Source organism: Phyllostomus discolor, chromosome 4 (assembly GCF_004126475.2).
Source record: "Phyllostomus discolor isolate MPI-MPIP mPhyDis1 chromosome 4, mPhyDis1.pri.v3, whole genome shotgun sequence".
NCBI classification, from domain to species: domain Eukaryota; kingdom Metazoa; phylum Chordata; class Mammalia; order Chiroptera; family Phyllostomidae; genus Phyllostomus; species Phyllostomus discolor.
The window spans coordinates 89,878,110-89,901,360 of record NC_040906.2 but is presented as its reverse complement, the minus strand read 5'-3'; the positions used below and the strand labels follow the sequence as shown (position 1 = coordinate 89,901,360).

General features: G+C 41.6%; 1 protein-coding gene across 1 annotated transcript in view; it reads right to left on the bottom strand.

Moving 5' to 3' along the window:
• The window catches only part of SCTR (secretin receptor), an 80,628-nt gene that overhangs the window by 14,524 nt on the left and 42,853 nt on the right, over window positions 1-23,251 (bottom strand). The window contains exons 6-10 of the mRNA XM_036023619.1: window positions 17,132-17,229; window positions 15,732-15,861; window positions 13,674-13,827; window positions 2,278-2,338; window positions 954-1,023 (exon numbers count right to left, since the gene is read on the bottom strand). Of these exons, the coding sequence (XP_035879512.1) occupies window positions 954-1,023; window positions 2,278-2,338; window positions 13,674-13,827; window positions 15,732-15,861; window positions 17,132-17,229 (513 nt within the window). The remainder of the gene's footprint in view (window positions 1-953; window positions 1,024-2,277; window positions 2,339-13,673; window positions 13,828-15,731; window positions 15,862-17,131; window positions 17,230-23,251) is intronic.

Genomic DNA, 23,251 nt, shown 5'->3' with positions numbered 1-23,251 from the left:
AGGACATAAACCATATTATGCATTTTGAAAAAAAAAAAGTATGTATGCTCAAGAAGAAAAAGAAGGGGAGGAAAACGCATGTACTCGCATGTGTATCCAAGTGCTAAAAGGTGATTTAATTCCCTTTTTAAAAATATATGTCGTGTCTTCCAATTTTTTACACCAATTTTATTATTTTTGAAGAAGAAGAAGGTCATGAGATGGCCACCTCCTCCCAGCTGGCCCCAGGAGGTCACTGAGTCAGCCAGTGGGAGAGAAGGCTGCTGCCCTGTCCTGTGCCCTCTCCTTGCTCCCATGAAGCCATGGAAGGCACTTTCTGTCAACTGGTTCTGCAGCCTTGGAGTCCCTTTGAGCCCTGTGTGCCGCTCAGGGGCTGATTTGGTCCATGAGACAACCCCTCTGTGCCCCTCATGTGTCTTCCTTCCTCTGTCCCCCATAGTCTTATCCATATCCATAGGCTCAGCAGGAGCTCCTGGGAACTTAAAATGAGTTAAGACGAGTGCCCAGAACAAAGACCACAGCCTCACTCAGCTTTCCCCAGCCATAACCCACCTCCTCCCTCCAGGATCCCAGCTCATGAGATTCTTTCCAGTTGAATAAGATGATGCTTGTAAAATAACTAAGACCCAAAGATCTAAACCAGTGAAGGTGGATTGAAGCCAACAGAGCTAGCCAGTTTAGTGCAAAGAGCTCTGCTCACCACATTTCAGAACCTAGTCATGAACAAAAGTGAATGACGTAAGCTCTTGCACCTCCTGCTTGTTCCTGACCCCACTCCCATCCACCATTCTCTAGGGGTGGAATTTCCAGCCCCTCATGCTGCTGATCAACCTCTGGAAGCTCTGAGGTTTATTTGTCCCACGCCTGGAGGGAGGGGTGCTAGCCCTGTCTCCTCTGTCTCACTGTCTGGTGTCTCTCACTGGAGCCCAGCTCAGGGGAGGATGGCCACTTACCAGGATGGAGAGGATCACAGGGCCTCGAATGACCCACCAGACAGATGCATTGGCGTTGATGTCCCAGCACCTGTGGAGGGACAGCCAGGCACCGTTAGGAGTGGGGAGCTGAGCTGACCAGAGAATACTCATTCCCTGAGGTGCCCTTCAGATGAAGGACCCATGCTGTGGTCCTGACCCCCGTGGCTGTGTGCTTAGTGCAATTAGAACCAACCCTCTCCTGCTGCCCAGAAGCACAGCTGGACGGAGGGAGCAGTGCCCTGTCTCTAGTCACGCCTGGTGAGTGTCTGGGGGAGCAGATGTGTGTGGAACCCGAAAGCCAGAGACTTCAGATCTCAAAGCTAACAAAGTGGCAAACTCAACACTAGCCAGGCAGGTGACATTGATGAGTAAAGAGGCTGGGTGACTGACATGTGACCTCAGGAACCCAGTGGCATCAGGCATGGGGGATACTTGGCAAATTGGAGAGCATGTGTCTAGTCTACAGCAGCCGTGACTCTGGTCCAGCTTGTTTCGCCACAAAACAAAATGGGAAATGTTGATAAAACTTTCAATTTTTCTAAGGAAGCTGAAAAATCCAGATTTTTTAAAAAATTAATTTACCCAATTAAAAGAATCATTTTAAAATAATTATTTGGGGTTGATTTTGGACAGCAAGATGCTTGTCAGCCTCCATCAACCCAGTTCACTTACTGGCCTGGTTGTGTCATTATGACAAAGAGAACCAGACCCCTGCTTTGTCAGGCTGCCTCGCTTCCTCCCTGGCTTCTTTCAAGCTTTCTTTCCAGGTGCTTAGACCCAGAATGCCCCCTGGGCTCACCTCCCTCCCCAGCACCTCAAATCTTTAGAGAACAAGACTAAGATCTCTTTGTCCTCAGCAGGAGCTGTTGAGGATGTGGCTGCCATTCTCCAGGCCTGGCTCTGCAAGGCTCTCAGACACCTAGTTGCAGTAGGAAGGTGCGAGGGAGAAAAGCCAAGAAGAAGAAAAAGCTGGTCAGCCCTTTAGAGCTTCATCACTGAGCAGCACCTTCCTGTGGTTATGAAGCTCTTGTGTGGCACCTAATTTAACCACAGAGCTGCCAGGGCAGGCAGGCAGGGAGGGAGGACCATGAAATTGCAAGTATGGTAAAGACCTCAGCCCATCTGCAAATCCACACCCTTGGGGAGCTGGGCACTCAGAAGGCTAGGACTCCAGAGAATCCTTTTGTGGCCGTCAGTTTGAGAAACAGGCCTCTCCTAGATTGTTGCAAAGAAGTGTCCATCTTGTTTGAAGAATTGTACAATATAAAATACACTCTTGTCATCTCTCCTTCAAACAGCTTACCCAACATCTTCCAGAAAGTGCCTGGTGATAGCCCATGAAGCAACAAAAATGGCTGGGGAACCTAGGATTAAAAATAAAGGGAGGGGCAGAAGAGAGAGGACTCAATTTTCCATACCATTATGAGGAACAGGACATTCAGGTACACCAGCCCAGGTAGGGAGCAAGTGCCATGTAAACTGCCTTGTAAATAAATCTTGCATATATATGTAGTCCCATGCTTCAAGGGAACCAGGGAAGTCCTGGGAACTGAGGTAGGATCAGATGGATCCTGAAGACCACTAGGGACTCAAAGTCTCCTGGGAGCCTGAGCCAGATTCTGGAGGACCTCTGCAGGGAAGAGGAGGGATGAAATGATGATCTACACTGTGTTGTCAAGGACAGTGGTCACTCGCCACATGTGGCTACTGAGTACTTGATATGTGGCTGGTGGCAGTGGAGATGTGCTGGAAGTGCAAGACAGACACCAGATTTTGATGATTTAGTACAAATAAAAAAATGTAAAGAATGCTATTAACAACGTAAAAATATGTAAATATGCTAATTTTTATTATATTTTAAAGTGGTAATATTTTGGTTATATTAGGTTAAATAAAACATTAAAATTAATTTCATCTATTTCTTTTTACTGTGTTTACTGTGGCTACTACAAAATTTTATGTTCCATGTGTGGCTCAGATGCTATTTCTAATGGACATGCTCATTTATATGCTGAATGGTAGGTGCCCCACCCTTAGGCTGCTCAGTGTTCAGACCTCTGGCAGCCAGGTTCCTACCCTTGCTCCAGCTTTCCACCCTTTACCCCAGGCAGGAGATTAAAGGGTTCTTTTCTGGAGGAACCAAACAGCCCCAGACAAAGGGCCTATAGATAGCAATGTACTCATTTAAAATGAGGCCATAGTTAGAAGAATGCTAGCCATATGGGGACCCTAACTCAACATGACTGGCATCCTTATAAGAAGGCCACAAGAGACACACAGAGAGAGGAACATATAGGAAAGAAGGCTATGTAAAGATGGAGGCTGAAAATGGAGTGATGCAGCTACAAGCCAAGGAATACCAAGGATTGCCAGCAACCACCAGAACCTCGGAGAGAGGGCTGGAACATGTTGTCCATCAGAGCACTCAGAAGGAAGCAACCCTGCCAAAACCTTGGGTTTTGAACTTATGGCCTCCAGAACTGTGAGGGAATGAATTTTTGTTGTTTGAAGCCACCAAGTGTGTGGCAATTTGTTACAACAGCCTTAGGAAACTAATACAGCAGGAAGAAAGCAAACAAATGGGAACTAATAGATTTTGTATCGCATTTGATAATTTGGAAAATAGCACTGGAGGGTTTTCCAGTTCTGCTAGAGAATTTGGGAGAATTAATACAACAGTATAAAACAAATAAGCATATTAAAAATAACTCTACGAAAAATAGTTAAATATTGGAAAATCATTGTACACTACTTGACTTAGTAATAAACAATATTTACATAGATAAAATGATGCACACATTGAATATGACTTAACCAAAAACTGTTAAAAATTCTAATGGTAGGATAGAGGTGGAGGTTGAAGAACTTTTATATCCTTATCTTTCATCATCCAGAGTCAATGAATAATGCCTCAGGTGTCTAAATTAAGAAATAGAAGAATATTGTTTACAAGCATGAGGGTACATTACAAGAGGAACAGTTATGAAATTGAAGGGTGTTACCTCTGGGAAGCAGAAGTGGGGGCAGGAGATTGCTTTATTTTATTATAAGCCTTGTAGTCCTATTTAATTCTTTAAAGCAAGAACATGCATAACTGATAAAATAGCAATTTCAAAATATTTCCTGCCTCAGTTTGAGGGGCTTTGGGCAAAGAATATGGGTTTTGAGGGTTACCTGTTCATTGTCTTCCACCTTTAACAGAGACATGGTGGAAAAGTGAAAAACTGATAATGGCTTCTTGAGTCAGGGTTCTCAGTGCAGTCCCCAGCAATGTAGGGATCCCTTCAGGACTTGTTAGAAATGCAGAGTCTCAGGCTCCACCCCTGGCCCACTGGCTCAGAGACTCTGGAGGTGGGACCCAGCCAGCTGGGTTTGACGCTATGCGGGGGGGAAGAAATTTTCCTCTACTCTTCTTGGTTCTTCCAGCTGGTCTAATAATCAAATCAACATGAGCCAGATTAACAAGAAAAAATACCAAATTTAATTACATACATACAGAAACCGCACGTACATGGAAGATTCAGAGATACCACATATATAAGAGGTTCAGTGACAGAAAGGGAAAATGAGGTGCATGTGGCAGTCAGAGACAAAGATGAATAAGATGTCTTGGGGCTTCAGAGGGGAGGAAGTTCAGTGAAGGATGACAAGGGCAGATGTTCAGTAATTAGAAGTTTGCCCTACCTTATAGGTAGGTCATTAAATTTTTTTTCTGATAATAACTATGGGCAAGGCCCCAAATTGGTTTTAAAGAGAGCTGCAGTTTCTGGTGGGCCCACAAGATCTTGAATGCCTTTGGCTCAAAATAATCTATCTGCCAAAGTGGCACATGTTGGGGAGGCCTATTCTGGACCACTTCAACATACCCTCACATAATTTTGACGCAGGTCCCAGCTGGAAAAAGAGTTTCAGTTCACTGTTGAGTGGGAGCTAGTTCATGCCCATAAAAGCCAGAGGTATCACCCTTCTCTGGGTAGAAACTGACACCCCAGCCATCTTGTAAAAACTTTGCATAAATATTAAAAACTTAGAAGTGTTCATTCCTTCTGACTCCATGATCTCACTTCTAGAATTCTATATTACACATGGAATAAACTTTGCCCATAAAAGTATTCATCACTGTGTGATTTATAATAGTGAAATATTAGAGAAAATTTAAATTTCCAAATAATAGGTATTTAGTTAAATACATGTGGTTGAAAACCTTTATGGAAGGCTTGAAGGAACATAGAGCATGCTTGTGAGTTAATGGAAGGAAGCAAGATTCAAAATTCTACATACGGAATGACCATAACTATGTGGAGAAAATTGGGAGTAAGAAGAGCAATCTGAAAGAAAATCCATGTGGATCCAAGGTGGTAGCAGAGTAGGTTAAAACTACACTAACCTCTTCCTGGGGCCAAATGGAATTACAACGAAATTATAGAAAAATCACCCCGAATAACCAGCTGAACACTAACGGGAGAGAAGCCTTATAACCAAACACATACAGTAGAAATCACAACACTACAAGGACTGGTAGAGAGTCAGGAGGAGGCATGAGAGGGCTGACTGAGCTCCCACGGGTGGCAGCTGAAGTTCCACAGGGATATTTCAGCAGCCAGGGAGTTCCCACTGACAAGGGTGGGGTCTAAACCCCAAGATGGTCCCCAGCCTGTAGCACCAGAACTGGGAAAGGAACTTAAATAACATCTGGCTGTGAAAAGCAGCAAGGTTTTTGTCCACCAGGGACAGATGGCTAGAGATGTAGAGGGTCTCTTAAAGGGCCAACACATAAAATTTCATTTGCAGCCACTTACCCTGGGCTCTGGCAAAAGGAGGGAAGAGTGGACCAGATATGTGCAAGGAGACTCTGGGTTGATAGCTCTGGGAAGAGAGCTGAAGGGATAGCTGCTAGGATCCTTGTGCTGAGTTATCTCCATACAGCAAAAGCCATTCTTCTTGGGCAGAGCACTCCTCTCCAAGTGGCATCATCCCAAGAGAAAGCAACAGCTCCACCAGTAGGAATCTTTATCACCCCACCCTGTGAGGCTTAAGCTGGGCTTCAGAGGAGTGCAGCCAGAGGCAATTTCAGTGTTTAAGCTTAACACAAAGCCTGCAGTCAAAGACAGATCCCTGGGAGCTCTGAGGCTTTAGCTGACCATCCCTCAGAATTGGTGCTGGCAAAAGCTGGCCTTGGTGCACAGCCTAGCTCTTTCTGTACACACCCAGGCCCAGCAGAGAGAGCCACAAGCTGTTAGCTCCAAACAGGTTGCCCAGGGCCAGTTACAGGCAGTGTTTGATATAGGTTTGAACCAGAGTCTTGGCAGACCCAATACTTAGGTACAAACACAAAGAGGCAGCCAAAATGGGAAGACAGGCCCAAAATGAAAGAATGAGAGAACTCTCCTGAATAAGAACCAAATAAAATGGAGACAAGTAATTTAGCAGATATAAAGTTTACATAAATGATTATAAGGATGCTCAACAGCATGAAAAAAGAAACCATAGAAAGGACCAGTCAGATATAATAAAGAATGCAATATCTGAAATAAATAATATGCTGGAAGGAATAAATAGTAGGTTAGATGAAGCAGAGGATCGAATCAGTGATTTGGAAGATGAGGTAAGAAAAAAGAAAACAAAACCCAAGCAGAACAGCCAAAAGAAAAAAGAATTTTTAAAAAATGATGAGAGTTTAAGAAAACCTTTGGGACAACATGAAGCATTACAACATCCACATTGTGGGAATATCAGAGGAAGAGAGTGAGCAAGGGATCAAGAACCTATTTGAAGAAATAATGACTGAAAACTTCCCTAATCTGGTGAAGGAAATAGACACACAAGTCCAGGAAGCACTGAGAGTCCCAAACAAGATGAATCCAAAGAAGCCCACACCAAGACACATCATAATTAAAATGACAAGGCTTAAAGACAAGGATAGAATCTTTAAAGCCACAAGAGAAAAGCAGGTGTTATCTACAAGGTATTACCAATTAGACTGTAATCTGATTTCTCAACACAAACATTTCAAGCCAGAAGAGAATTACATGAAATATTCAAGATGATGAAAAACAAGGACTTACAACCAAGGCTACTTTATCCAGCAAGACTATCATTTAAAATTGAAGGAGAAAGTTTTCTAGACAAGAAAAAGCTAACAATTAAGGTAATTGTTAATAACAAACCAGTACTGCAACAAATGTTAAAAGAGCTTGCTTCAAGAAGAAGAAAGGGGAAAAAAAGAAGAAAATAGTTTAAAAATAAAATGGCAATGAATATGTATCTATCAATAATCACTTTAAATATATATGGCTTAAATCTCCAATTAAAAGACATAGGGTACCTGAATGGATAAGAAAAGTAGACCCATAAATGTGCTTCCTCCAAGAGACCCATCTCAGATCAAAAGATACACACAAGCTAAAAGCAAAGGAAAGGAAAAAGATATTTCATGCAAATGGAAAGAAAAAAAGGCTTGGGGGAGAAATACTTATATCTGACTTATATCTATTCTGTCTGACAAAATAGACTTTAAAATCAGGCTATAGTAAGAGACAAAGGATGTGAACTACATAATGACAAAGGGAACCATCCAACAAAAGGATATAATCCTGGTAAACATTTTATGCATCTAAAATAAGAGCACCTGAATACGTAAAGCAAATCTTGATGGCCATAAAGGGAAAGACTGACAGAAATACAGTCATAGTTGGAGATTTTAACACCCCACTGACTTCAATGGATAGATTGTCCAGACAGAAAATCAATAAGGAGACAGCAGCCTTAAAAAACTTACTAGAACAGATGGATATATTTAATGTCTACAGAGCATTACTTCCCAAAGCATTAGAATATACATACTTTTCAAGTGTACGTGGAATGTTTTCTAGGACAGACTACATGATAGGAGACAAAACAAATCTCAATAAATTTAAGAAGACTGAAATCATTTCAAGCATCTTCTCTGATCACAATGCTATGAAACTAGAAATCAATCACAACAAGAAAACTGAAAAATACACAAAGACATGGAAGCTAAATAACAATGAATGTTTTTAAATAATGGATGGGTCAGCAAGATCAAAGAAGAAATCAAAAGGTACATTGATCCCTGGCTGGTGTGGCCCAGTGGACTGAGCACCAGCCTGTGAACCAAAGGGTCACTGGTTCAATTCCCAGTCAGGGCACATGTCTGAGTTGTGGGCCAGGTCCCTGGTTGAGGGCATGTGAGAGACAACCACACATTGATGTTTCTCTCCCTCATTCCCTCCCTTCCTCTCTCTCTAAAAATAAATAAATAAAATCTTTTAAAATAAAGATACATTGAAACAAATGAAAATGAAAACACAACAACCCCAAATCTGTGGAATACTGGGAAAGCAATCCTAGAGAGAAATTCATAGACTTACAGGACTATCTCAAGAAACAGCTCAAATAAACAGTCTAACTTTACACCTAAGAAAAACAAAGCCCAAGTGAGTAGAAGGAAGGGAGTAATAAAGATGAGAGCAGAAATAAATGATATAGAGTCTAAAAACAACACAAAAGATCAATAAATCCAAGAGCTGACTCTTTAAAAAGATAAACAAGACTGACAAACTTTTAACCAGATTCATCAAGAAAAAAAGAGAGTGGACCTAAATAGATAAAAGCAGAAATGAAAGAGGAGAAGTAACAACTGACACCAAAGAAATACAAAAGATTTTTAAAAATATTATGAACAATATGTCAACAAATTGGACAACATAGGTGAAATGTATAAATTTGTAGAGACATAGAATCTTCCAAAACTAAATCAGGAAGAATCAGAGAATCTGAATAGACAGATAACACCCAATGAAATTAAAGCAGTAATTTAAAAAATACCCAACAAACAAAAACCTTGGACCAGATGGCTTCATAGGTGAATTTTACCAAACATTCTAAGACAAACTATACCTCTTCTCAAATTATTGGGTTGGTCAAAAAGTCCATTTAGTTTTTTCCATAAAATAAAAGACCCGTTTTCATTTTCACCAATAACTTTACTGACTTGGATATTTTCAGTATGTCAGCTATCTCCCACTCTTAGCTGCTAGTGGGTAGATGCCAGGAGTGCTGCTAAACATCTTCCAATGCAAAGACCCACAGCAAAGACCCACAGCAAAGAATTATTTGGCCAAAGTGTCAATTGTACCATGAAACTTCGCAAACCACTTTTGACATGTTTAATCAGTCACAGCACCTTCTCCATATACTGTACAAATCATTTTTTTTGCATTTCTGATGTGTTTTTACCTTTCTTGAACTAATAAAGCATAATAAACTGAAAATATTGTGCATCTTCTTCCATCTTTAAAGCTAAAATGGCTGCACAAAAATTCACCAATTTTGATAAGTTTTTTAAATGCATGCTGGTATGACAGCTGTCACAATACAATCTAAGAAAATTGTTCCAAGTGAAGTTAAAGACAACTAAACATTAATAGTGGCATTGCACAGAAAAACTAAACAAACTTTTAGGCCAACCCAATCTTTCAAAAAATGCAAGAGGAGGGAAAACTCCCAAGCTCATTTTATGAAGTCAACATTATCCTAATTCCAAAACCAGATAAAAATGCTACAAAAAGAAAATTATAGTCCAATATCCCTAATGAACACAAATGTTAAAATCCTTAACAAAACATTACCAAACTGAATATAGCAATATATCAAAAAGATCATACACCACAATCAAGTGGGGTTTATTTTGGGAATGCAAGGTTGCTACAACATTCACAAATCAATAAATGTGATATACAACATAAACAAAATGAGAGATGAAAACCACATGATCATATCAATGATGCATAAAAAGAATTTGATAAAATCCATCACTCAATTATGATAAAAACTCTCAGAAAAGGGTGAATGGAGGGAACATACCTAAAAATAATAAAGACCATATATGACAAACCCACTGCCAGCATCATACTCAATAGGCAAAAATTACAAGTATCCCCCTTAAGATTGGGAACAAGACAGGGATGTTCACTTTCACCTCTCTTATTCAGCAAAATACTGGAAGTCCTAGCCATGACAGTCAAACAAGAAGAAATAAAAGGCATCCAAATTAGAAAGGAAGAATGAAAACTATCTTTATTTGCATATAACATGATGCTGTACATAGAAAACACTAAAGATTACACCAAGAAACTACTAGAAATGATAAATGAATGCAGTAAAGTAGCAGGATACAAAACTGATATTCAAAATAAGTTGTATTTTTATATGCCAATAATGAACTATTAGAAAGGGAAATTAAGAAAACAATCCCATTTACGATGCTTCAAAAAAAAAATAAAATACCTAGGAATAAATCTAAACAAGGATGTAAAGGACATGTACTCAGAAAATTGTAAGACACTGAAGAAAGAAACTGATGAAGGTACAAATAAGTCAAAGCACACGCCATGTTCATGGATAGGAAGAATTAACATCATTAAAATGTCCATGCTACTCAAAGCAATCCATAGATTCAATGCAATTCCTATCAAGATCCTTATGACATATTTCACAGAACTAGAACAAATATTTCAAAAATTTACCTTCATATGTGGAACCACAAAAGGCCCCACATAGCAACAATAATCCTGAGAAAGAAGAACAAAGTTGGAGGAATCACACTACCTAATATCAAACTGTACTATAAGGCCATAGTAATCAAAACAGCATGGCTAATCCAAAATATACAAAGAACTTACATGATTCCACTCTAAGAAGACAAGCAACCAAGTTAAAAAATGGGCAAAGGACTTGAACAGACACTTCTCCAAGTAGGACATACAGAGGATCCAGAGACACATAAAGGAAGCTCAATATCACTAGCTATCAGAGAGATGCAAATTAAAACCACAATGAGATACCACTTTACACCAGTCAGAATGGCCATCATAAACAAAGTAACAAACAACGAATGTTGGAGAGGTTGTGGAGAAAAGGGGACCCTAGTGCACTGTTGGTGGGATTGCAGACTGGTACAACCACTATGAAAAACAGTATGGAATTTTCTCAGAAAACTAAAAATGGATCTGTCTTTTGACCCAGCAATTCCACTGCTAGAATTATATCCTAAGAACCCTGAAGCACCAATCCAAAAGAACCTATGCACCCCAATGTTCATAGCAGCACAATTTACAATAGCCAAGAGCTGGAAGCAACCTAGGTGCCCATCAGTAAATGAATGGATCAAAAAACTATGGTACATTTACACAATGGAATTCTATGCAGCAGAAGGAAAGAAGGAGCTCCTACCCTTTGCAACAGCATGGATGGAACTGGAAAGCATCATGCTGAGTGAAATAAGCCAGGCAATGAAAGGCAAATACCATATAACTTCATTCATTTGTGAAATCTAATGAACAAAATGAACTAACAAGCAAAACAGAGACAGACTCATAGACAAAGAGTTGGCTGACAGCTGTGGGCAGAGGGAGTTTAGAGGGTAAAGAGACCAAGTGAAAAGGAAAAAGGACTCATGGACATAGACAACAGTGTGGGAAGAAGTATAAGGAGGATAAATGGTGTTGGAAAAAAATACAATAAAATAGAAAATAAATATTTTATAATTTCACATTAAAAAATAGAAAACCCCAGAAAATATTCACTAGATGAAACTAAAATGATTTCTTTACTACATAAAAAAATTTTTTTTGCAAAGTTTTACATTGAGCACAATAGGTAAACAATCTATCTCCGTGGAAACAATCTGAGTACAAATTGAGGATGGGCCACTGCTTTTTCAAGAGAAAGGCAAAAGAGAAAGGTGGAGAACTTTAGATGTCCCTTGGCCTTCTCATGGTCCCCTTGGTGCTGTGTAGGCAGAGAGGCCTAGAGGGAACAACCGCTTCTGTTTTATGTGCTGTTGTATCCCTAAAGCCTGGCAAATAGCAGATACTCACTAAATATTCGAGAAAGAAAGGCAGGCTCTCATTATCTCATTTAAATGTCCTAGAAACCTGCGAGGGATATCACAATGCAATTTTGTCTTCTTGCTAGATGACAAACCCTTCAAATGATGGAACTTGTTTTGTTTTTGTTTCTGTAATCCCAAATAGCCTTTCTGAGCACAAAGAAGTGCTTGAAGAAAGTTGAATAAATTATGATCCTGATATTATAGATTATAAAACTGTTCATGTCCATACAGTGAAACTGGCAGATTGGAATGAAGGCTCAGTGAGTTGAACTCCAAGTTGGGTGCTTTTTTGGCAGAGTCAGGTGTATATGGTAAGTCCTGGGTCCACTGGCACTCTGGGACTACTGGCCTATGTGGGTATTCAGAGATTTGCAGAGCCCTACACCTCCTGCTGGCCAAGGGTCATTGCTAATCAAGACTCAACAAGCTCTACCAGCTCAGGTGACTTCCCTGGTGGTCAGATGAGGAGCCAGGGCCCTTACATGTAGGATTTAGACAAGCAGAAAAGAAGAGTAGGGCATTCCTGGAAGGGACACTTCTTAATTAAGTGCATCAAGAAGAAAGAAACTGAAGTTAGTGGCTGGTACACATGACTATCCTTGTAAGCTTGTGAGTTACCCCTAGAAACCTAGCGCTTTGTCCAGAACTCAGTTGCTAAGTTACATATGTTTATCAAATGGACAATTGATAAATGGAGGGACAAATGGACAGATAGATGGGTGAATAGAAGGATGAGTGAATGGATGGGTGGATGTTTGTTAATGGCAGAATAGTCATTAAAGGGCTTTAAAAATAGGCCATGGTTTAAATCCTGAGTCTGCTTTTGTCTACAGTGTGAATTGAGCTTATGATGTCACATCTCTGAGGCATGGTTTCTCTGAGAGGACTCTGAATATTGTGATGACAAAATAATGCATGTAAAGTGACAAGAACAATGTCTGGCACATAGTAAGTGCTCAAGAAACAGGAGTTGTTATTATTCTCATTGATCAGAAAGGAAAAAGGAAAAACATACAATGGGGGCTGCAGTTGATTATCTTGCTACCATTTCCTCTCCTTCCTAGAAACTGAATCCTGATTTCCTTTTGGAATCCATGTGGTTTGAGTAGTTCAAGTCAATCAGTGTATTCCGTTCCCTCAGACCTCTGTGATTGGCTCAAGGATGTGTATGAAGCTTATGCTGGTCCAATCAGAAGGAACTGTAAAATATTTGCTGGGAATGCTAGGATACAGCCTCTTTCTCTCATTAGATGTAACAAGGAAGCCAGTGGCCCAGAAGCTGCTGGCAGTTACAGTGGGAGCACTGAGCACTGCAGAATGCAAGTAGAAAAGTAGAAAGATACATTGTTGAGCTGCTGGATTCAGTCTAGCCTGAAGTGAATGATCCCTGGGCTTTTTAGTTATATGAGCCAATTAATTTATTTTATGTTTAAGGCCTATATAAGCCAGATTTTATATCTGCAGTCAAAACCACCCTAACTGATACAGAAAGGATACAAAAATGATGACATGTAAATGGAATGTCTAAGGAAGATGAGGCAACAAATGTTTATTGGTATCAAATTGTAAAAGGCTTTGGATGTCAGAAACTGGGTCTAAATTTTAGCTATTATTTCCCATTTGATAGACAAATAAATTGAATCCCCTTGGGTAAACAGCAAGTAGCTTATCTAAGATTACAGGAGTTAACTAACTTTAAATATGGAGCTGGAACTAGAAACCAAATTCCTCTGACTCAGCGCCCTTTCCATACCACTCAGCAGTATAGCCCTGGAGAAACATACCCCATCCGAGGGCTACACATCTCTGGAGGCACTTCCTTTCTGAGAAGAAGGAGATGACAAGCAGTGTGTGAAGGTAGAGGCCTTCCACCAGCAGCCAGGCATAGTTGGCCATGATGCAGTACTGGAAGAAGACCATGACCAGCTTACAGCCCACCTGGACAAAGAGAGACATGTGAGTCTAGGAACAGGCGACTGTGGACTTCCCTCTGGTGGCCAGCCTCAAAGAAAGCGACAAGGTGTGGTAGGGGTCAGGGGCCAGGCCAGAGAGTGGGTCTCTGGAGTTCATGGCCATCCCCTGAGGCCTTCCACTTTCAGAAGACTAGGCCCATAGAGTTCTCCTTCTCCAGAGAGTGAACTCTGAGTCCAGCAGGCTCAGTCAAGATGGCATTGCAGAAGCAGAAACTGCATTCAGATTCTGGAATTGGCTGCCGGCTGTAAAATTGTGTCAGATATTGCTCAACTCCCAACTCCCTCATGTTTCAGATGAGGTAACTGAGGACTAGAAAGGAAAAAGCGTATCTGAGCAAAGGGTTAAAATCCTTTCCAAGTTCAGTTTCCCTAGAAACAGATGAAGAATGGACATACCAACTATGTTAGGAGGCAACGTTGATTATATTATAGTAAAAATGGCTCTTAACTGGTTGACTGCATCTGGACTGGAGACCTCTAAATACCTGATGGGGATGCAATGACTATTATAACTAGCATGTCACTTGCATGGACCCAGGAAAATGTCTGTGGGATGGTGGGACTTCTCTGACAGCATGGCTCCTATACTCACCCCATGAGGGTCCCCTTTCCTCTCACTAAATGTCCCCAGGGGAGAGAACGGCTCCTACGGTGGTCTGAGGGCTGGGACAAGGTCACATCCACAAAGGAGGAGTCCCCACTGCTGCCCTGTTGGCCATCTGTGGTTCCCACCCTAGGGCCTTCCAGACACTCTGATCCCAGGTGTGGTCCATGGTTATTCAAAGGTCTGATGTTAGTAGAATCCAAGGGGGTTCGCTGCTGGGCACTGCTAGAATTTTCCACCACTGGTCAGTGATCGGGTAGGGCCTGAATTTAAGTCTCCTGACCCCAAGTCTGATACTGTTATTTCATGCTAGAGATCAATCCCCTTCTCCTTCACTTGCCTCTGCTTTAGAGACTGTAATGGTAAAGAACAGTCTCACAGGTTCCTTTGCAGTTAAGCATGGCTGCATGACTCAGTTCTAGCCCATAAGAGGTAGGTAAAGGTCTTGGGGAAGGTGTTCTTTCCCAAATGAAAAATCAAAGTAAAAATGAACTTAACTCCTGATCTGGAGTGTGGATGTGGGGCGTGGGGCCTGGGGCTACAGGAGCCATACTGCAAACATGTGGTATAAAGCGTGGGGTCAAGAATGGCAGAGCAGAAAGAAGGAAAAGGACTATGTCCTTCATGGCATCATGGAACCTCTGTGCCCCCTCTGGACTGCCCATCTACAGACTGCTTTTGTAGAAAACCCCCATCTGTTTAAGCCACTGATGTACAGTTTTCTCTGATGTGCACCAAAAGGGATTCCCAAATGACACACAGTGGTATTGCAAGAAATTAAAACTCATCTGAGCATTCAGAATGATAAAGAGGGTTAGATTTAACAAAACATGATTGTTTTACTTCAGGCCTGTGTATGCAGGCATACAGATACACACTCACACTTTTCTCTGTACAACCAACCCATCCCTCTCTAGACTTGGCCGTCTGTCTACAGCTGGGACTTGGCAAGAGTAAGGAAAAGAGGATCTTTGCTATAAATCTAAATGTCAGAGTGGCTAATCCACTCCTGGACACTGGGAGTTGAGTGGCAGCCCCTGACTGGCTCCCCAAAACGCTGATCTCATATGTGATCCAGACGGTGCATGTGGGGACATGGAACTCTCCCTGAACCTCCCGGCACAGCCCCAGCACCTCCTTACCCTAGGCATTAAACACAGCCCTAGCAGGGACTCTAGGGAAGGACACTGGGCTACCACCCTCTCCAACGTTAGGCTGGGGAAGGCAGGCAGGACCAGCCACACCCTGGGGCAGAGGCTTGTTACCATGTGGGTATCGCAGTGGACACCATCATCTGAGAAGAGCACAGCATCCTTGATGAAGATGGACAGGGCACGCAGGATAAAGGACACAAACAGGTGCATGTGGATATAGTTGCGGGTGCAGTGGAGTCTCCTGGAGGGAGAAAAAGCAGGGCTGTAGGGGCTAGAGCTGGGAGAACTAGAGAGCAGCCAAACCCACCCTTTCCCCCAATGCATAGGGGAAACCCAGGCCCTGGACATTGGCTATTTCCAGGCAACACATTTCTCTTATCTGTTAGCACAACCTACATGAGAACCCAGGCCTCCAGGTGCCCAGTCTACTGTCTTACCCTATAATTTAAAAAATAAAAGCTGGGGTCATAGAACAACATTATGGTCTTCCCTGACCTGCCATCTCTAGTTCCCAGAATTGTTTAGAAGGGGTGGGGGATTCCAGAGGCAGGCAATCAAAATGGAAGGAGGCAAGCAGCCCAGAAAAAACAAAGGCTTCAGTGGGATATCAGACCCAGACTCTGCCCCTGCTGAGTTCTGTGACCTCAAGGCTTTTCACTCCCCAGAGCCTGGGTTTCCTGCTTTGCTGTAGGGGACAGGAGCCTGTAACTTGTTCCTGTTCTTCAGGCACCAGAACCAGACTTTCTTATGGGAAACCCATTCCAATTCTGGGTGGGTTTAACTCTCACCTTCCCACCCTCAGGACAACCTGAGCTCTCCAACCCTGGCCACAATGATTGGCTCAGGGTGGGGCATGTGACTTAAGCTAAGCCTATGAGAATTCCCCCAGGGCTTTCTTGGCAACTAATGGAGAAGAAGCCTTCTTTGCCCTGGTGTTGTAAACTATTAGAATGTACCCCTGCAGTCGCTGGTGGCCATCTCTGACTCCCCTGCAGAAAGCCTACCTGAGGATGAGGCCAATGTAAACAGAAAAATGGAGGGACACAAACCTAGTTCTGCTGATACCTATGAGCATCCAGATTCAGACATGTGTAAAGCCATATGTCCTGGACTTGTCAATTATATGGGTCAAGTCATCTTTGTTTTTCCTAAGCTGTTTTACAGTGGATTTCTGTTTCTTGCAACCAAGAGTCTGGTTATTATACCTTTAAGATTGGAGTAATGGTACCTATCTTATGGCATCGTGAGAAAATTAGAAATAACATGTAAAGCAACTGGTGCAGTAAGTCCTTAGTAACGCTCAGGAAATGTGAGTGAATACAGGAATGAACAAGGTCACAGGAACTTCACAGAAGGTTCAGTCACAGGAACTTCTGCCACAGATAAGCTTTAGATCAAAGGTGACAGAGAGGCCCACTCAGACCTTCCTCCTTTGGTGTAATCAGTTCAAAGAGATTCAAAGTCTGTCCAGGAAAGGCTGAGGAGTTGGGAAGCTGGAAGCAGTTTCTCACCGGAAAGAACAGAGGATGCTGAGAGCAACCAGGAGCATCACCAGGGAGGAGCTGTAGCCCACAGTATACATGGCCTTCAACTTCAGCAGGTACTCGTGCTGCAGAGAGAGGAATGTGTCATTTCTACCTACCCACCCGGCTGACTCTCCACTTTTCTGCCTCAAGTGTATCTGTTTTCCAGCCTGCCTGAACCCCTTCAACTCAGACTGCTATGCTGTTTATGTTCCAAGGACACCATTCATACATAGACTCATAACATCCTGGCTTTGGAGAAGATCTTGGGGATCATGTCATTCCAAGTCAAATTTATGTCCCTCTTACGTCACCCTGAATGTAAATGTTTTGCTTGAATGCCTCCAGGAATGAGGTGCTCATTGCCTTTGAAGGAAGTTATTCAGTATATGGCCGCATGAATATTAGATATTTTTTCCCATGTGATGTTAAAAGCTATTACCTTATAAATTGCATTTATTGGTCTGTTCTGTTTCTGGCGCTGCTTAAAATAAACTGAATTAGTCTTGTAACTAAGACTTGTCTTTATTTTTAAAAAATAAACTATTTCGCCCTGGCTGGTGTGGGTCAGTGGATTGAGTACCGACCTGTGAACCAAAGGGGTGCCCATTCAGTTTTCAGTCAGGGCACATGCCTGGATTGCAGGCCAGGTCCCCAGAAGGCGGCATGAGAGGCAACCACACATTGATGTTTCTCTCCCTCTTTTTCTCCCTCCCTTCCTCTCTGTCTAAAATAAATAAATAAAATCTTTTAAAAAATAAAATAAAATAAAACTATTTCATTTTGGAATAGTTTTAGACTTACTGAAAAGTTATGAAGATATTACAGAGAGGCCTGTCATTTTTAATATAGCTATTCTCCCAGTCTGACTCTCACTTATCTTTCAGCATTAAATGTTCCCTGTGTCTTTACTCTCCTTCTACAATCCTTCAACATTTTGCTCAATTAATGTGCTCCAATTGTCAATGACCTTCTTAAATAAAACACCCAGAACTGGATAGCTGAACAGTTCCAAATGTATCTGCTAACCAGGAAGAAGTAGAGAGGGACCCTCATCTCCCCTGATCTACAAACTACACTCCTACAAATGCGGCCAAGCAGCCACTTCACACTCTTGGTTCATCTTTGATTCAAAAAGATTTCAGTGGAATACAATAATCTGACACATAGAGAGAAATGTAAAGACTTGCATTTAGGTTCAAAAAATAAATTGTACAACAGTCAAAAAAATCAAGGAAATAAAAATTTAAACAATAATGCTATGCTATTTTTTTAACCAACCAAAATAACAGACATTTGAAACTACTGTAATAATATTCTGTGCTGATGAGGGAAAAGTGGGATGAAAACTGGTTCAATCTCTCCAGAAAGTAACAGGAGTTACGAACCTTTGAAATATGCAGTCCTTTTGACCCCCCCTTCTATCTCTAGGAATTAATCAGAAATATAAAAGCATCTTTATATATAAAGATGGTTATCACAAAGCTATTTGTGATGAAAAACATTTAAATGTCCAACAACAGAATAGTTAATTAAATTATTTTAAATCCAAATTATTTTCATATTAGGGCACATCATAATAATGTTTACCTTTCAAACTTGAAAGGATGTCAGGACATGCTAAGAATGTAATGTTAAGTAAAAGGCAGAATACAAATTTTACATGTATACTAAAATTCCCATTATAGTACATGTAAAAAAAAGTGTTAGGTTGAATTATATGCAATTGCTTTTTTTGTGGATCAAAAATGATGAAATAAGCCCTGGCAGGCATAGCTCAGTGGATTGAGCGCGGGCTGCGAACCAAAGTGTCGCAGGTTAGATTTCCAGTCAGGGTACATGCCTGGGTTGCAGGTCATGACCCCCAGCAACCTCACATTGATGTTTCTCTCTCTCTCTCTCTCTTTCTCCCTCCATTCCCTCTCTAAAAATAAATAAATAAAATCTTTAAAAAAGCAAACATTTAAAAAAATGATGAAATTGGGGCCATTTCATGTAGTTCAGTCTCATACATGCATAAGAACAAGATTGTAAAGAGATGTGTTAGATGTTAATACTGGTTAACTTCGGATGATAAGTTTGTGGATAGTGCTGTTATTTTCACTTGTATTTTCTTTCTTTAAAAAAGATTTTATTTATTTATTTTTAAAGAAAGGTAAGGGAGGGGGAGAGGGAGAGAAACATCAATGTGTGATTGCCTCTCATGAACCCCTAACTGAGGACTGGCTTGCAACCCAGGCATGTGCCCTGACTGGGAATTGAACCAGTGACCTGTTGGTTCACAGGTGGCACTCAACCCACTGAGCCACCAGCCATAGCATCACTTGTATTTTCTACACTTTTGATTTTTCTACAGTGGGTAAGTACTACTTTGTAACCAGGAGAAAAAGGTAATTAATTTAAAAACAAAACAGACAAGAATAATATGGGAGAAACCACACTTGCTGATAGCTCTTCATATGAAAATGATCTTGAGGTCATAATGGCCAAAGCTTCATGGTGTTAAGGAAGTGTACTACACAAAAAGAATACAGGTGTCAGAGCCAAGCCTGTGCCTGTTACTCACCAGCTGTGTGACCTTGGGCACATTATTTAACTTCTCTGAGCCTCAGATTCCTCATCTGCAAAATTGGGATACTATCTACCTTGAAGGTTTCTTGGAAGAACAAGTAAGGTATCAGGGAGAGTATCTAGACAATGGCTGGCACTTTGGGGACACATGGTGCATGTGATTTTTTCCCCACCTCCACCCTTCACCCCTATCATCCATCCTTCAACATGAGTCAGTGGTGTGAAATTGTGTGAGCTTATGGTGTGAAATGTGAGGTATGAGGTACCTGCTAGAAAAACTAGGCCTTCTCTCAGTTACACAGTGAAATGTTGTAGGGTAGCTGGCCACAGTGGAACATTTGGAGCATTTGGTCCAGTTCTGGGCATGTTATTTTAAGAGACACATTAATAAACTGGAGCATTTCCAGAGAAGGCTGATCATGTCATCTTAAGAGTACAAGAATAAACTGTGTACATCACACCCAGAGGAAAAAAAAACTTAGGGAAGAAAAGTATTAGGTCAACTGACATATAGAAGTAGAGTTAAGACCTAGTGTGGACTCCGGTGGGAGGAAGTTACCAGAAAGAACATTTGACTCAAAATGACCAAAACTTTCCAACAGCAACAGGTGACCTTTGACAGGCTACCTTGTGACATTGAGCTTCCCCACTGATGTGACTACAATCCCAGGACTCAGGAGCCATCTTATAGGAAACAAGGCGGAAGGACAAAAGGACAGTAGGTTGCATTAGATTAATGGTTCCTAGACTTTGGGACATCGTAGAGCAGTGAAATGTCAAAATACCAGAGGACCAACATGAGCCCCATAACTGTGGGTGCTGGCCTCACTCCCGGGGACACCAGTTCAGGAACAGTTTGGGCCAGCCTATGGCAGCGTGAGGGTGCACAGGTAACAGTATGGAGTTTAGGCTGAGTATTCTGTGCTGTCCTATGGCTGGGGTCATTGTCTGACACCTGATTCCCAGAGGGACAGCTTCCATGCAGACCTGGCCTTCCCCTGTGTCTTTAAGGTCTGACCCAGAAAGAGCCCTGTTCCCAGGATGCCTGATGCAACCTCAGTGCCCCTGCCCTTGACGATTACAACAGTGCACCACCCCTCAGTGGACTCAGGGTCCCCAAACCTCACTGCTGTCTGCGGTGGGTCAAATTACCTAGCTCTCTGCTTTGTATCCTGACAAGGCCACCTCTAGATTGGGGTCATCAGACTTTTTCTATAAAGGGGAAGATAGTAAATATTTTAGACTTTGGATGCCATAAGATCTCTTTTAAAACTACTTAATTCTGCCCTTGTAGTGCAAGTGGGAGTAACCATGTTTCAATAAAACTTTATTTGCAAAAGCAGGTGGTGGGCCAGATTTGGCCCAAGGGCTATAGTTTGCCAACCTTTGCTGCAGCTTTGTCTGGTCTTTCTGCCAGCCAGAGTCCACTTTGTCAATGATATTTGTCAATAATAGAGACATGAGTGCCAAGTAAGGAAGCTAAAGAAAGACCAACAATTCAGACTTTCACCATCATTTGATTAAAAGAAAAAAAATTCAACAATAATAAATAGAATGATTCAAATCTCAGAATAAAAGACAAAGTTTGTGCCAATTTGTAGACCAGCATTTGGACTAGTTTGAATCACATGGTCTGAAACTCTTCAAATTTTAGGGACTTTTAAATATTTTTTTATGTGAGCTGAAGCTAAGGTAGGTTTCTTCTCCACTATTTTTGGACAATAATTTTCTTAGGTAAGTTCAAATTTTGTATTTATCTTAGTTAAGTTTCAGCTCCTTGCCCAGGGATTTCACAGTCTCAACCTTGCCGTGAATATCAGGGTTAGGGCCCTGGGCTCATTCTTTCCCAGCTGATTACTCTAAGTCAAAAGTTCTCGTGTGTGGTTTCAGTAGATATTACTCACAAAAACAAAATTTCTTTGGGGTCCCCAATAATTCTTAAAAATGTAAAAAAAAAGGATGGGGGTGGGATGGGTGGAGGAGGGCAAAGGGGGTAAAATTGGGACAACTGTAATAGAATATCAATTTTTAAAATCTTTAAAAATAAAATAAAATAAAATGGAGGAAATCAAAATCAGAGAGGAAGAAGCAAGTTCAAACTAAATCTATCCGTGAATATAGTTGAATCCAGCTGTATTGTGCAGAAAGTAAATTTTCTTACCAGTGATTAACCATAGAAATCCTTAATCACCAATGAACTTTAATGTTATGCACTGGAAATTTTATGATGAGTTTTTATTTAATATTTCCTTATCCTTATTCCCTTTGTAGGGGGGAAATTCCATTAGGGTTATAGCCATAAAACTTAAAAATTCCTCTCTTTTGGTTTAGAACTTGAAATCAAAAGACAATAAAAATAAATCTGGTTGGGGGGAAAAAGATTCCAAAGCTAAAAACTTAGAGAACTGCTGGCATAAGCCAATCAGGTACCCTACTCCTCTGCCAGGGATGGTCAATGGTGGGCAGATTCAAGTCACTTTTGGCCAATGAGGTGTTTGGACAGGCTTGCTGAGGGGTTGGGTAAAAAAGCTTTTTTGCTCTTAGGAAGGAGCTGTAGGAAATCAGACTATCCCTCTTCCAAGACAAGCAGGCCTGGGGGAATCTGCGGTGGCAGTCGGAAGTGGCAGTCGGCAGTGGCAGTCATTTTATTGTGGGAGAGCTGCCAGCCTTGGGGAGAAGCACCAGGATAGCAGGTGGAGAGGTGGAAAGGACCTGGTCCTTGGCGGTTTTGCAGGGTTGCCTCATGAAGGAGCCCTGACACTATTCTCTGCACCCTCGGGTCCACAAGCCAAATTTGCTTATTAAGCCAGTTGGAAATTTATGTTATTGCAACTCAAAACATCCTTTTGAACCTCAATCCTACCACCTATCATAAGAATGTTTGGTCTTAATTTTATAGATTTTACAAATGTGACATCCATAGGTCCCTGTCTTCATTTGAGTCAATGATAGCAATGGTCAGAGCCTACCCACCATCCCTCCAAGATCATATGTACCCACTGGTCAATTCTTGTTGAGTCCCAGGATTAAATTAACCCACTCAGGCCAGATCTGAAGACCTCATTCATGTGTTTTCTCCAACTGGATGGCAAGCCCTGGAAAGAAAGAAACCCCATCCTCCATATTGATCCCTCAATCAAACCCCTTCATATAGAGCAAGGCTGATTGGCTATACAGGAATCTTAGAAACTCAGAAGGGGGTGTGGTCTGCCTCCCAGCCACATTCTCTCTTTTTAATTCTGCTGCTCCCCACTTCATGCTTCTGCATGACCCCAACCCACCCTCCAGAGAAGATGCAAGCTTGTCCATCATATTCCACTGGCAAGTTTAGCTCATGGGACAGCTGAGAATGCATCTCCCAGGGGGCACACACTTTCATGAGACATCGACAGGATTTAGAGGGGGAGCACTGGCTCTTTTTGGAGTTACACTTGCTTTGAATTCTGCCTCCACAACTTTCCTTTCCCCCCCTTGACTGTCTTTCTGAGTTTTATTGAGATAAAATTGACATACGTCACTGTCTGAGTTTAAGGTATA